General features: G+C 40.9%; 1 protein-coding gene across 7 annotated transcripts in view; it reads left to right on the top strand.

Annotated features, from left to right (window-relative positions):
* LOC122529480 (pituitary homeobox x) overlaps positions 1-12,164 on the top strand; it is a 46,539-nt gene that overhangs the window by 20,192 nt on the left and 14,183 nt on the right. For 4 of the 7 annotated variants that reach the window (XM_043655646.1, XM_043655647.1, XM_043655649.1 and 1 more), the window contains one exon: positions 3,499-3,755. In XM_043655646.1, the coding sequence (XP_043511581.1) occupies positions 3,499-3,755 (257 nt within the window). The remainder of the gene's footprint in view (positions 1-3,498; positions 3,756-12,164) is intronic. The other 3 variants (XM_043655648.1, XM_043655651.1, XM_043655652.1) reach the window with 1 other exon arrangement.

The raw sequence follows: 12,164 nt of genomic DNA, 5'->3' as shown, positions 1-12,164 counted from the left end.
AACGACACTACTCAAAAACTATAATGTATATTCTAGACTTTTACAATTACAATTCTATTACAATTATTACAATTATTACAATTATTACAATTATTACAATTATTACAATTATTACAATTATTACAATTATTACAACTCTATTACAATTCAACGACACTGCTCAAAAACCATAATGTATATTCTACAATTCAACGACACTACTCAAAAACCAGGGGTGCCAATTTTTACAGTGAGCTTCGTCGCGCCGCTAAATTATTTTAACAACGAGAACATGTTTATAAAGAAGACAAAATAACTTGCTTTTTAATGGAATTTATGAACCTGTTTACTCTTGACCAAATTATTTATGCCCGAGGTTAACTCTGTTGCAGCGAGAATCATCGAATTCTTCTTTAAATTCTCATCAGTCATTCTCGATCGGTGATTATTCTTAATTAATTTCATGGAAAAGGAAGCTTGTTCGGATCTATGGGTACTTCCAAATAGACATACATACATACACATACATCTTTGTGCAGACTTTCTGAGATTTGGAAAGCTTCGGGAGTCGACATCACTTGGAACAGTGAGGGGAGGATATTAAATTTTGCTTTTAAAAAACCAAGGACAACTGATCGTAACGATATAGTATATCTCGACTAAATTCTGAAAATCGTCGAGTTAATTTAGATATTTTTATATCTTGCGTTATTCGTTTTATTTATTATTAAAATTTGCTCTATCAGAAATCATGAAATGGCCACCCCTGTGTTAAACTCTCCGAGTATGAAACGAGAACTTCGCGTTAGATCAAAACTTCTTCATATTCAACGCATAATCAAAGACACATTTCGTTCCTTCGTCGACAAAAGTCTCGCGAGAAACATTTATTTCCACCTATGGGTAGATCAGATCCACCGTTTGGGCAAATAATAAAAAACGCAAACATACACGTACAAACACACGCATGCAGCGTCTTGTTTGCGTGAGAAAAGACAAAGGTTTCGCGCATCGATCAAGCAGGATACCGGGAACGGAGATTCCCCGAGCGGGGAATACGACGCTGGTGTCTCACGGGCTGTGAAATCAAATGATAACAGAAAGCGTGATGGTCGTGGTGTCGGGTGCAGCAGGAGAAAGGCGAGGGAAAATGCTAGGCGTCGTTTGTTTGCAGGTTTGTTCGGCACTTAGCCGGTACTCTCGCAGCCGCCCCAAATCCCTGCAAATTGAAATATCTCCCGGAGTCTTACGGGCCTGGTTAACAACAAACCCCGGGGACGGATCTCACTTCACTCCGTTGTAATCCCGAGACGAGGGCGAGGCTTCTTCTCTCGTGCTCCTTCGCGCGAGTCCAGCACGTTCCTCTCCTTCCTGGCGTCAGTCAGCCGAGAAGGACGTTTTGTGAAAATTCCAGCCTCTTCGATCGCACGCCTCATTTGTACGAGTATCATTGTTGGTCGTTCAATTTGAACCGATTAGCTAATCAACAAGGAACTATTTATGGACAAATTCGGAAGTTGCTGGGAGTTCATTTTTTATACATCTTTTTTTGGTTAATTCAGATTGATTTATGTTTCTAACGCTTCCAAGAATAATACGACGATATTTCGTACGAGGAGTTTGCCCTTCTACCTTTTCGACTCGCTATTTTTCAACAACAATGACGTGTCAACGACCCATTCGTAGCGCCAGCATTTTATCGTCGGACTGAAATACATATCTGGCTCCACCGAGAATAACGAAGCGTAGATTAGAACGATGCTGAATAAATTGAAACACGGTGATAAAAGAAGGTGGAAGGTTTTTTTCTTTCGGTGGGCCGGGTTGGTCTACGTCTGTAAATAAAGATGGGCCGCCTTAGGTGGAAGATGGTTAGCGGCATCATCAGACGCAGTGATAGCGGTGCTCTTTGAAAAAGGAGGCAATCGATCACACGGCTGTCAATACGAGTAAGGGAAGCTGGCGATTTGCTGCCTGCGGAATCAGGGGTGAAATACCCTCACCTGTCACTGTCACGGTCATGACAAACACATTCGTGTTATTCTCGAACAGCAGGCTACGCTCTAGCAGTGGCAGAGATTACCGATCGATCGAACAGGTCTAATCGATTCGCGATCGTTACGCGCGAATGTACCACGTACATCTATACAGCCAGTCAGTGGTAATCAGGAATTGGCACGTGTGAGTGACGCTTAATAAGATCGAGAAACGTTTAATGTTTATTTACGAGGAAAATTAACCACTTGCGCTGGCAACTGATTGCGGACCATAACGAGCGACCAAGCCGCTTTCTTTTTGAACCCGTCGGTATGATATCACTGGATAGAAATGATCGTGAAGTAATAAATTTATTATTTGTTTTGGCTACTTTGTTTTACTTAAATATATTACTTAAAACTGAGAAAATATTACAATTTTGGAACAGAAAGTTTCTCGACGTGCGTGGCACGTAATCATTCCAGCGCAAGAGGTTAAAGAGAAGATTGACGAGAGTACAGATTTAAATAACAGAATATAACAATTGGCTGTTATACGAGGTTACATTCACGAATTATGTATTACATTTTCGAGAATATTTAAAATTTAAAATTTATTTAAAACATGTTTAAAATACGAGCAACGAATAGTTATTAAGGCAGAATTGATTGTATCAGCGATAAAATCTCCTCTTTAATTTCTATAATGTGCATACTTTAATGTAATTAACATATATCGAATTTTTTGAAACTTCAACACGATACAGTACGAAATTAAGTTAACCAAATTAGTTAATCCTTTAATTGCTTAATTTTTCCGTGATGTTGAAATAACATTTCCAGTATAATCTCGTTTCCATGAGATAACGACATATTTCGTTACGCTCATAGTGAATTTCCTGGTGACGAAATATATATCGTTGAACTATAGTATATCGCCGTAATGATAATATATAAAATCAACAAAGTAATTCTCTCGGCATAACGAAATATCACCCATAAGTAATGTCGTCTTTTGATGCTGTACAAAATTTCACTTTATTCCATTTTACAACAACAAGCACACTAAATGTCACAATACATTTAACTAGAATATAAATTATAGTTATAGAAACTTAAATTATTGTCTACTAGATGGCAATGTTCATTAAATTTGAAGGAAACAACGTTACTTACGAGTACCTATAATATTTTGTCGCGGTTAAAGGGTTAATGAACTCGTTTTCAACATGAGAAACGATTGTTTCCCTCGTCACGAAATTTATAAATTGCAAAGATGCGCCAAATTCTTACAACACTGCCGTGTTAATTCAAAATTATGTCATTTCAAAAGGTCGAAAGTTTGATTTGACAAACGACTTTGGAAAGAAAGCTGTCAAGTCATCGATTTCGTATACATCCGAATATGTAATATGTAATATAAACTGTTTCAGTTAATCGACAGAGATTTTCTTGTGACAAACACTTACAGATACGATCTTTTGATTTAACACGGTAGAATAACCCCGTTTTCTAGAGAATGTGATATCTTAACACATTTCAGATGTTGCGACACCAACAGAGGTGAAACACGAATTGGGAACCAGCGGAGGGGTGGTCTCGCCCGATGGTGTAGTGGGGGTAAATAACGCGGACGATAAGGATGGAAAGAAGAACAAACGCCAGAGGCGGCAGAGGACGCATTTCACGTCCCAACAACTTCAGGAACTGGAGGCTTTGTTCATGAGGAATCGGTATCCGGATATGTCGACCAGGGAAGAAATAGGTCTGTTCACGAAGCTTCCCGAACCACGAGTCAGGGTGAGTGCGAATTATCCTTTTATTATATCCTATAATACCTATAACAATTTGGTTATAACGTATATTTGGATATAAATATAATATCCAAATTATAGTGAATTAATGTCTAAATTAATATATAAATTAATATCCAAAGTATATTAGTATGTTTATAATTATATAGTATACAAAGTATATAGTATAATTATAATTCGGGGATCGAAATTAATAGATTTCTTTTCGTTTTGAAAGAAACTCTGTTCGAACTTGCATAGGCATTTCATATAAAAAAGTATTTCTTTTATGTAATTAATATCCAATATAATACCTGTAACAATTTAGTTGTTACGTTAATATCCAAAGGATAGTGAATTAATATCCAAATTAATATATGAATTAATATCCAATGTGTATTAGTTATAGTATAATTATAATTCGGAGATCGAAATTAATAGATTTCTTTTCGTTCGAACTTGCATAGGTATTTCATATAAAAAAGTATTCTTCTTTTGTGGAACTTCTATAGAAGGAATTGTTAGAATTATTAGAAGTTATTTTAGAATTAAAGTTCATTTATTTTAGAATAATTAAAATTTATTAAATTAAAATTAAACGTTCACTTTTACATTCGATTACTATTCATTGAACAGTATTCAGTGTCGGCATTCGCTTCGAATATTGATAATATTTTTGTTATTGATGAACGAATTAGCTATCTGTCTCTCCAGAGAGAAAAATTCTTATTTTTATGTTTTTTTTATAAATTTCGAAACTTTTATTTTAAAGAACATTTCTATTTTATTTGGTCTCATCTGGACTTGAGAACATTTTTCAAAAAATGTTCCACCATTCGTTTTTCAAACAGACCTATCTAACCTATTTAAAAATTTTCCAACTCTTTCGATCCCTGAATGAAATTTATGAAAGTTACAAATTTTGCCTAAACATTCGCAGTATATTATATACTTACGCTTACAATTTTCCATCGTTTAGAAATCTGTTTTTATGAAATTATTGTAGCACCGGGGAATGAAGCAAGTTTATCTTACTTGCGGTACTACATGCAAGCAAAAAATTAATCATACATTGCGAAACACGTTGAAGTTTGATAGCAAACGATTACTACGTGTTTGTACATGTACTTGTATTAAATAACAATTACGAGAGTCGTGAAAGTTCGCATGTAATTCTTTTACAATCTCACCGTCGGAAAGTGGCAGTTTTCTCTATCTTCCGACATTATAATAAAGTTTTATCGATTGTTGTAACAAGGTATTTTCACGCGCAACACAAATCAATTCATCATCGCAGTTGATAACTGAAAACGAGCAACAATTTAATCCAGACGTTTCTTAAAAACAATCTAATTTCGTCGAAGAGCGGAAATTACATTTGAATTAATCGCGATTAATCGTGCAAATAATCGACGATTTTTTCATTGTGAAAGGAAATGCGTTGTTTTTTTTTTTTTTTTCTTTTTGTCGTGACGAACGAGTTGACCAGAACACGGAACACGTTCTAGAAGGTGCGTAGCCAGAGTTCGAGCACGAATCACGGCGACTTGAAATCGAGTTGATCAAGAAGCAACAGAAACCTACAATGGACGCATTGATGCGTTGAAGTATCGATTACAAAGGCAACAATTCATGCTCTTTCCACCGGATACATCGAAGTCTCGCGCCTACAGGCACATAACTCGTTCGACAGAAAAAATGCCATTTCTTTGCCGGCCGAACCTGATATTTTCGAGAAGCAGGCGGTCAATTTTGCTGGCCGTCTGACAGATTTTTGATGCGCGATGTTCAACAACAGAGTTTTCAAATATCCGTGAAAAACGTTTTCCGTCTAACTTATCGTGGATAATTTCAAATTGAAGAAGGAATACGGCTTACGAATAAATACGCATGTACTTTGTCCTTCATTTGCAAATTTCCGAAAGGTAATTTAATTTGAATTAATGAAAATACCGATGTAAGTCACAGACGAGCGTCGTAATTGCGCTTTGCGCAAATTTACTTTAATTCACTTTGAAATTTTTTTACGCTCAGAGATCAACGTCACAATTCCAAACCAAAACGTTTATATTTGAATTAAAATAAAATTCTAATAAGTCTAAAAATTCCAAAAGTTCTGAAACAAAAATATTAAAATATGTCGAAAATCAAGAAATCATGAAAGAGAGAATATTTCCTGAGACTGAGGGAAAGATTAACAAGCACTCGATATCGTGTAAACGAATAATAAATTCGCGACGATCGGCGTGAGTAAACGAAACGGATGAAAACGACCGAGACACGTTGTCACGACTTGACGATCCTCGCGGTTCCGTGCGTTTCGAATCGGTCATATCGGTAGATGGGAGCTGGTTCGAGGCCGAGGGACATCGGGATCGGAAGAGAAACAGGGATGAAAGTGGGCAGGTATGAGGTCACGTGGGGTTGCGCAGCTCACAAGGGAAGCTTTGCGCCGGTAAGCCCTTCTGGATTTATAGAACCACACAGAGCATGGCACGGTATTCCCGCCACGCTGCTATACGCCATGTACCAAAATTCTGCGGATCCCAGCTATCGCTGAACCACCCACGCATTCCCAAATTTTAACCCAAGTTCCCGCGCTCTCTTTTTCTTTTCCTCGACTCTAACGTGCAGCTAATTGCATTCATTCTTCTTTTAGTAAAATTTAGTAGATTCCACCGAAGGTTTCGCGATTTCAATTTTTTCAAACTTTTCACAGATCAGCATTTTTCCAGCATTTGCTTGACAATTTATCAGCCCAAAAATTCACGATGTTCTCATTCATGAGATCGTGTCTCATTACAGCGTACTCTTTTGCGAACCACTGTGTAAATGGTAAAATCTTCATCCCTTAAAAGTCATCGCGTTTACGTCGTCGTTTACGTAAACAGATTATTGGCAGAAAAGTTTGTCGGACGAATTGTGGACCATGTTCTCGTCACTTCACTCTGAAACATACACGGGGGCGTCTCGCGGTACGAACCGCGATAATTGTCGGAGTCGTCGGACCGTGAATTCTGCGCTGTCGTGTCGTCCTTCGGTGGGAACTTCCGCGTGCAACAAACACCTCCGAATGGCGGAATTTACGCGAACCGATTCCGGTGTATTTAGTCAATTCTAGCCGCGGCATTACGCTTAATTAATCCCGACGTAACATTTAATGCTCGCCGATAAATGCGCGAAAGCTTATCTATTTTGTCCACGGATTTGCTGGTATTCCGACCGATATCTGGATGATGGGGTGGTTCACGACCTGTGGGGAAAATCGTTCAAAAGAACAGACCGAATCCCTGGTGCAATTTTATTTTCTATGAAACAGCAATTTTGACATCTGATAAAGAAAAATCTACCGATAAAATCAATATTCGACGGATATTCCCAAATATACCATTTTCTTTAGCCAGGCTAAGAAATCCCACCAACCTTTATCCCGTTCGACGGAATTCGATTTTCGTCTTGCCGTCGGCGCCACGAATCCACAACTACAACAGTCACCTCTGACTCCTGTGTAAAAGATCCAGATCCAGACGTTACGCTTTGGGCAGACGAGGCCCTCCGCCCCTTCCATCCAAAGAAAAAAAAAAAAAAAAAAAGGAAAAAANAGAGAGAGAGAGAGAGAGAGAGAGAGAAGCAGATAGAAGATTAGAGGTAACAAGTGTGTGTGTGTGTGTGTGTGAGAGAGAGAGAGAGAGAAGCTGAGCTTACACGCCATGGGAATGGGAAATGGGACGCCACGGAATATAGGTGGACACTAACCGGTATGAGAGTGAGGATTACCGGGTGTCATCCGTATTCGGCCGGGTTAGCGGCTGTCAGCGGCCAATGCCATCGCTATATATCAATTATTACCTTTGCCATTGCAACGGCCGGTTGCATTCCAATGCACGCGCTGCGCCGCACTGCGCTCTGCGGTCGTCCGGTCGCATATCTCTTCCGTAGACCGATTTGCATCCGGTATGCGAACGCTCTCGCACCCTCTCAACCCACCCAACCACCACCCCCCAGCGCTCGCCTTTGTCTCGCTCCTGCTTCACCAATCTCTGTCTCGCTCTCTTTTCGCGCCAACGCGCGTACGACTGTCGCGCGCTTCGCCGCGAATTCCGTTTACACGGCCGAGCGAAGAGGGAAGAAGAGGGAAGAAGGGGGCAGAGCGGTTTAACGTCGAACCCGCCACTTGCAAGCTCGTAAGTTCTCGTGTGCGCAGAGGCTCAACGTTCCCTGTCTTCGGGATTTCGCGGCGAACGTCCGACTCCTCCCGCTCGCCCTCTCCTCCCGTTATGAAGCCTTTTGCCCGAGGCCGAGCAAAGATCTCCAGATTAACGGGCCGGTGATTGAGCCTGTAATGGCGAGGATATCTGTTACGGTGATACGGCCGGATTTAGGGATAAGCAAGACCAGCTTTCCCGGCCGCTTCGTTTGATTCAGCCACGGACCACCAGGCTTTTCGGGTGGCCATGCTAGCCTCCTCTCTTTTTCTCTCTCTCTCTCTCTCTCTTTCAGCCAAAAAAAAAAACAATCGCTGAGAGATGTTCCCAGTTTGGCTGCTCCTGTTTCGCGGCTCCGTTTAATCTTCTTTTAACACGATTGCCCTACGTTTCTTTCTCTTTATTAACGATTTGGATCTGGTTCGTTACAATGTTTCGAATGTATACCTGTTGGCAATGAGGCGATTTCGAGATTGTTCCAGATCGGCCTGTCGGCTATTTGAGCTTTCCGTCTTTCGGTGTATTACAAACGAACCGGGTAAAAAAAAAAGAGAAATCCCAGCAAACGTTGTAACAAAGAGAGGATCTAAAATACTTTCCCCCCCTGACTTTTTAAAACCACCCTAAAGAAAACGTTTCAATTCTCAACCCCTTGCGCTGGCAACTGGATTCGCGGACCATAACGAGCGACCGAACCGCAATACAATAATTCGTCGCTTTCTTTTCCTTTTTGACGAACTCGTCAGTACGATATCACTGGATAGAAATGATTAAGAAGTAATAAACTTGTCATTCATTTCGTCTGTGTTATATTTAAATATGCTTAAAACTGAGAAAATGTTGCAATTTTGGGGCAGAATATTCTCGACGTGCGTGGCACGTCATTCCAGCGAAAGAGGTTTGGGTTAGGTTTGGGTTAGGTTAACATAAATCTGTTTTACAAAATACCATATGAGTACCTCGACGCGGCTTTAAACTTACACAAAAACACTTTGGCAAACCTTCGTAATTGAAAAGATCACGAGTTTCACCGAATCTATCCCTGTCTAACGATTTCACACATAACACTTGATGCTTATTCGCACTACAGTGATCCAACTCGACAACTCGATCGCTTAAAATTCGTATCAAAATACTATCCCGAAGGTATATCGTTCATTCTCGCTCTCGACTCGGAACGACTCGACGAATTCAAGCACAGAATACTTACGTTCCTCGATGAGACGATATGACGACACGTAAACGGAGACGTCGAGGCGCTAGTAAAATTGATCGCGAGCCGGCACGCTGTAAATCGCGCGCGAAGTTAATACCGTTGCGGACGACGGAAGCGCGGAAGAGGGAGAGGGTTGCGTTGGGAAACGTCGAAGGCCGCCACGCGTGATCTGCGATATTCCGGTTGGTGGATTACCCGGCGTGAATATTAACCTTTTACGGTGAATTGTAGGTCCCGAAGTAACGTTATCGAATTCCCCGGATTTATTTTCCGCGGCCGCTCCGCGGAATACCGTGTCCCCGGATATTAAAACCAACGTTGGCCGCACATACCAGGCCGCCCGATTAAATTTGCACGATTTCTTGATACGGGGCTTTAGCGTTGCCCCCGCTCTGCTGGTGGTACGTGGATAGTTAATATAATAGACAGTATTATGATTATGATATTGGTATCTTTAGCCGATAAGGCTCGTGTTACAATATTTGATTTAGCGCGCCGTGCTAAAATATAATAACTGAGAATCTATTGTACTAATGTTGTGTGTTTTTACCGGGCGGCGGGAGGAGAAAGAAGTAAGATAATAAAGTAATTCTGGCCAAGGGGACTCTGTGGTAATTGAACAGTGTGAATTTTCGGTTCTCTCGGCATGTTAAATAATAAAACGTATACAATCGCAGCGCATTAATGTTGATTAATCGATTCAATGTATCTGTCAACTAATTTGTAATTGTGATGAAATTTCGCAAGAGGGAGAGAGAAATCAGACAAGCAATTCCTGCTATTTGTAGTTGTTGGAAACAAAATTCGTTCGGTAGTTAGTCGAAATTACCTTGCCGCGGATTCGAGGACTCTTTCGAGACTCAGAACCTTTTCGAGAAGAAAAGTGAGAAGGGGGGAGAACGAGGTTCGCGGGGCACAATCTTCGAAACGATCGCGTCAACAACGAAAAGCGCACGCAGTTTGAAACGCGTAGCGAAAGGAGAAAGGAAGAAGAAGCGGGAAAGGAAAAAAAAAAAAAAAAAAAAAAAAGGGAAATGATCTTCGTACAATTTCGAAAATTGTCTGATTAAGCTAGGCCACAGTGTGTTGAACTTTCAGTAAGAAAAAAAGAAAAGGAAAAAAAAAGAAAGAAAGTATCACACTATAGGAGGGGCCTTCGCAGGATCATCGACTTGCAGCACTTGAGATATAAAGAAATATCTAGCATTGCAAACGAAGACACAAAATCGCACACCGCATTGCCAGGTAACTGTAACTTGAACCTTGCACGATTATAACGTGTGTGTAAAAAAAAAAAAAAAAAGAAACAATAATGTGGATCTCTATACTCTAAATCCACAACGGCCAACGTGAAACTCACATTCGCTTGGGGAGGAAAAAAAAAATGTAGTCGCATGTAAGTACTAATAAACAATGTAATGGTACAATTGTAATGCATGGATCATTATAGTGCCTGCGAACACGACGTGGATCACGTGGTGAATGAAAATCTGATACGCATATTAACATCTCTCTTCTTCGAGGATATAGCATGTATGTACATACACTTTCGTCTGGAACAATTTCTGCGGATAGGTTATGAAATTATTGTCCATTGGTTTCAGCTAAGCTTTCAGTCACCGATTAAAACAAAGGAGTCAAGACGAAAGTTGAACGCGAGCCACGTCGTATTTTAAGTACAGAGTCAAAGGTACGACACTACTTGCTTGCACGTAAGCATAGCTAGCCGGAGAGTCAGCAGAATCTTCGTTGAATACAAAAAAAGTCTCGAGTCGTCGGGACAACAAACGCTATTGAACGCAGCGGATTGAACGTGAGGGAAGGACGCGTGAGAAACGCCCTGTGAAAAACAAGGAAAGATGTACCCTGTCCCTGTCAAGCAATGGAAAAAGAAAGGTCTCGCACGATATTCTATTGCCCATTGTCGGTGAATCTCGCAGCAACAAGAGGGAGACTCTCGTTTCAATGAAAAACCATTTGTTTCGATCGACTACTTTATTCAATCGTATTCGTTTTGCTTCGATCTGATTACCAACGAATCTAAAATTTCTCTGTTTCAGGGTCTCTCTTCGCGACTGTCTTTTATCGAAACGAGAACGATCAATCGACTGATTGATCTATATAGTGGTTTCTATCGCTCTTTCGAAGAGACAGAGGAAAGAACAGGGCAGAGTTGTATGACACGAAGCAACAGAGCGCAAAAATGCAGCGTGCCGCTGAAAAGTTGGGAGGAACTTTTGTTTTTCTTCTATCGACAAGCGACAACACTAGTTCTCGACACCAGTGGTAATCTCTGATGACGAAATGTTCGATCAGAAACCAAAAAAAAAAAAAAAAAAAAAAAAAGGAAAAAAAATGAAGCAGAGAACGTGGAGAACAGAGTGAAATCGGCGTGGAATGCAGAGGAATGCAAGGTTGCAGAGGAAGAAGGAGAGGGCGAGGTCGAGGGATGAGAGAAAGCGGGAGAGAAGAGAGGACAGAGAGAGCTGGGTACAGTTATCTGCAAAGAGGCAGGCGTATGTTTCGGTCGGTGGCAGCAGAGCGCGGCTGTCCGAGATAATCCGCCGGTGATTAAGACCATAAATCCATCGGCGGATTAGTATGGTTGCACCGCACACCGCGTGGAGGCGACGTTGCACGGGACTCTCTCTCTAGTGCTGCAGCCACTGCTATTGCAAGCGTCTCTCCTTCTCTATCTCACCCGATTGCAGTCCCTTCCTCTCTCTCTTTCTCTCTCCTCTCTGTTTCTGTCTATCTTTATCGGTTCGGCATCGTTCTCCCTTCTTTCACCACCCTCGCGACGGACACACGTCGCTGATTCGTGTGTTGGTACACACCCTGGTTGGAGGGACAGAGAAGGAACGGAAGATATCGTGGCAGTCGAAGTGAGAGAACGCACACGCGTAATGTACAGAGAGAGAGAGAGAGAGAGAGAGAGAGAAGCAGATAGAAGATTAGAGGTAACAAGTGTGTGTGTGTGTGTGTGTGAGAGAGA

This window comes from Frieseomelitta varia, unplaced genomic scaffold (genome assembly GCF_011392965.1).
Source record: "Frieseomelitta varia isolate USP_RPSP 00005682 unplaced genomic scaffold, Fvar_1.2 scaffold_289, whole genome shotgun sequence".
NCBI lineage: Eukaryota > Metazoa > Arthropoda > Insecta > Hymenoptera > Apidae > Frieseomelitta > Frieseomelitta varia.
This window is presented reverse-complemented; position numbering and strand designations above follow the sequence as displayed.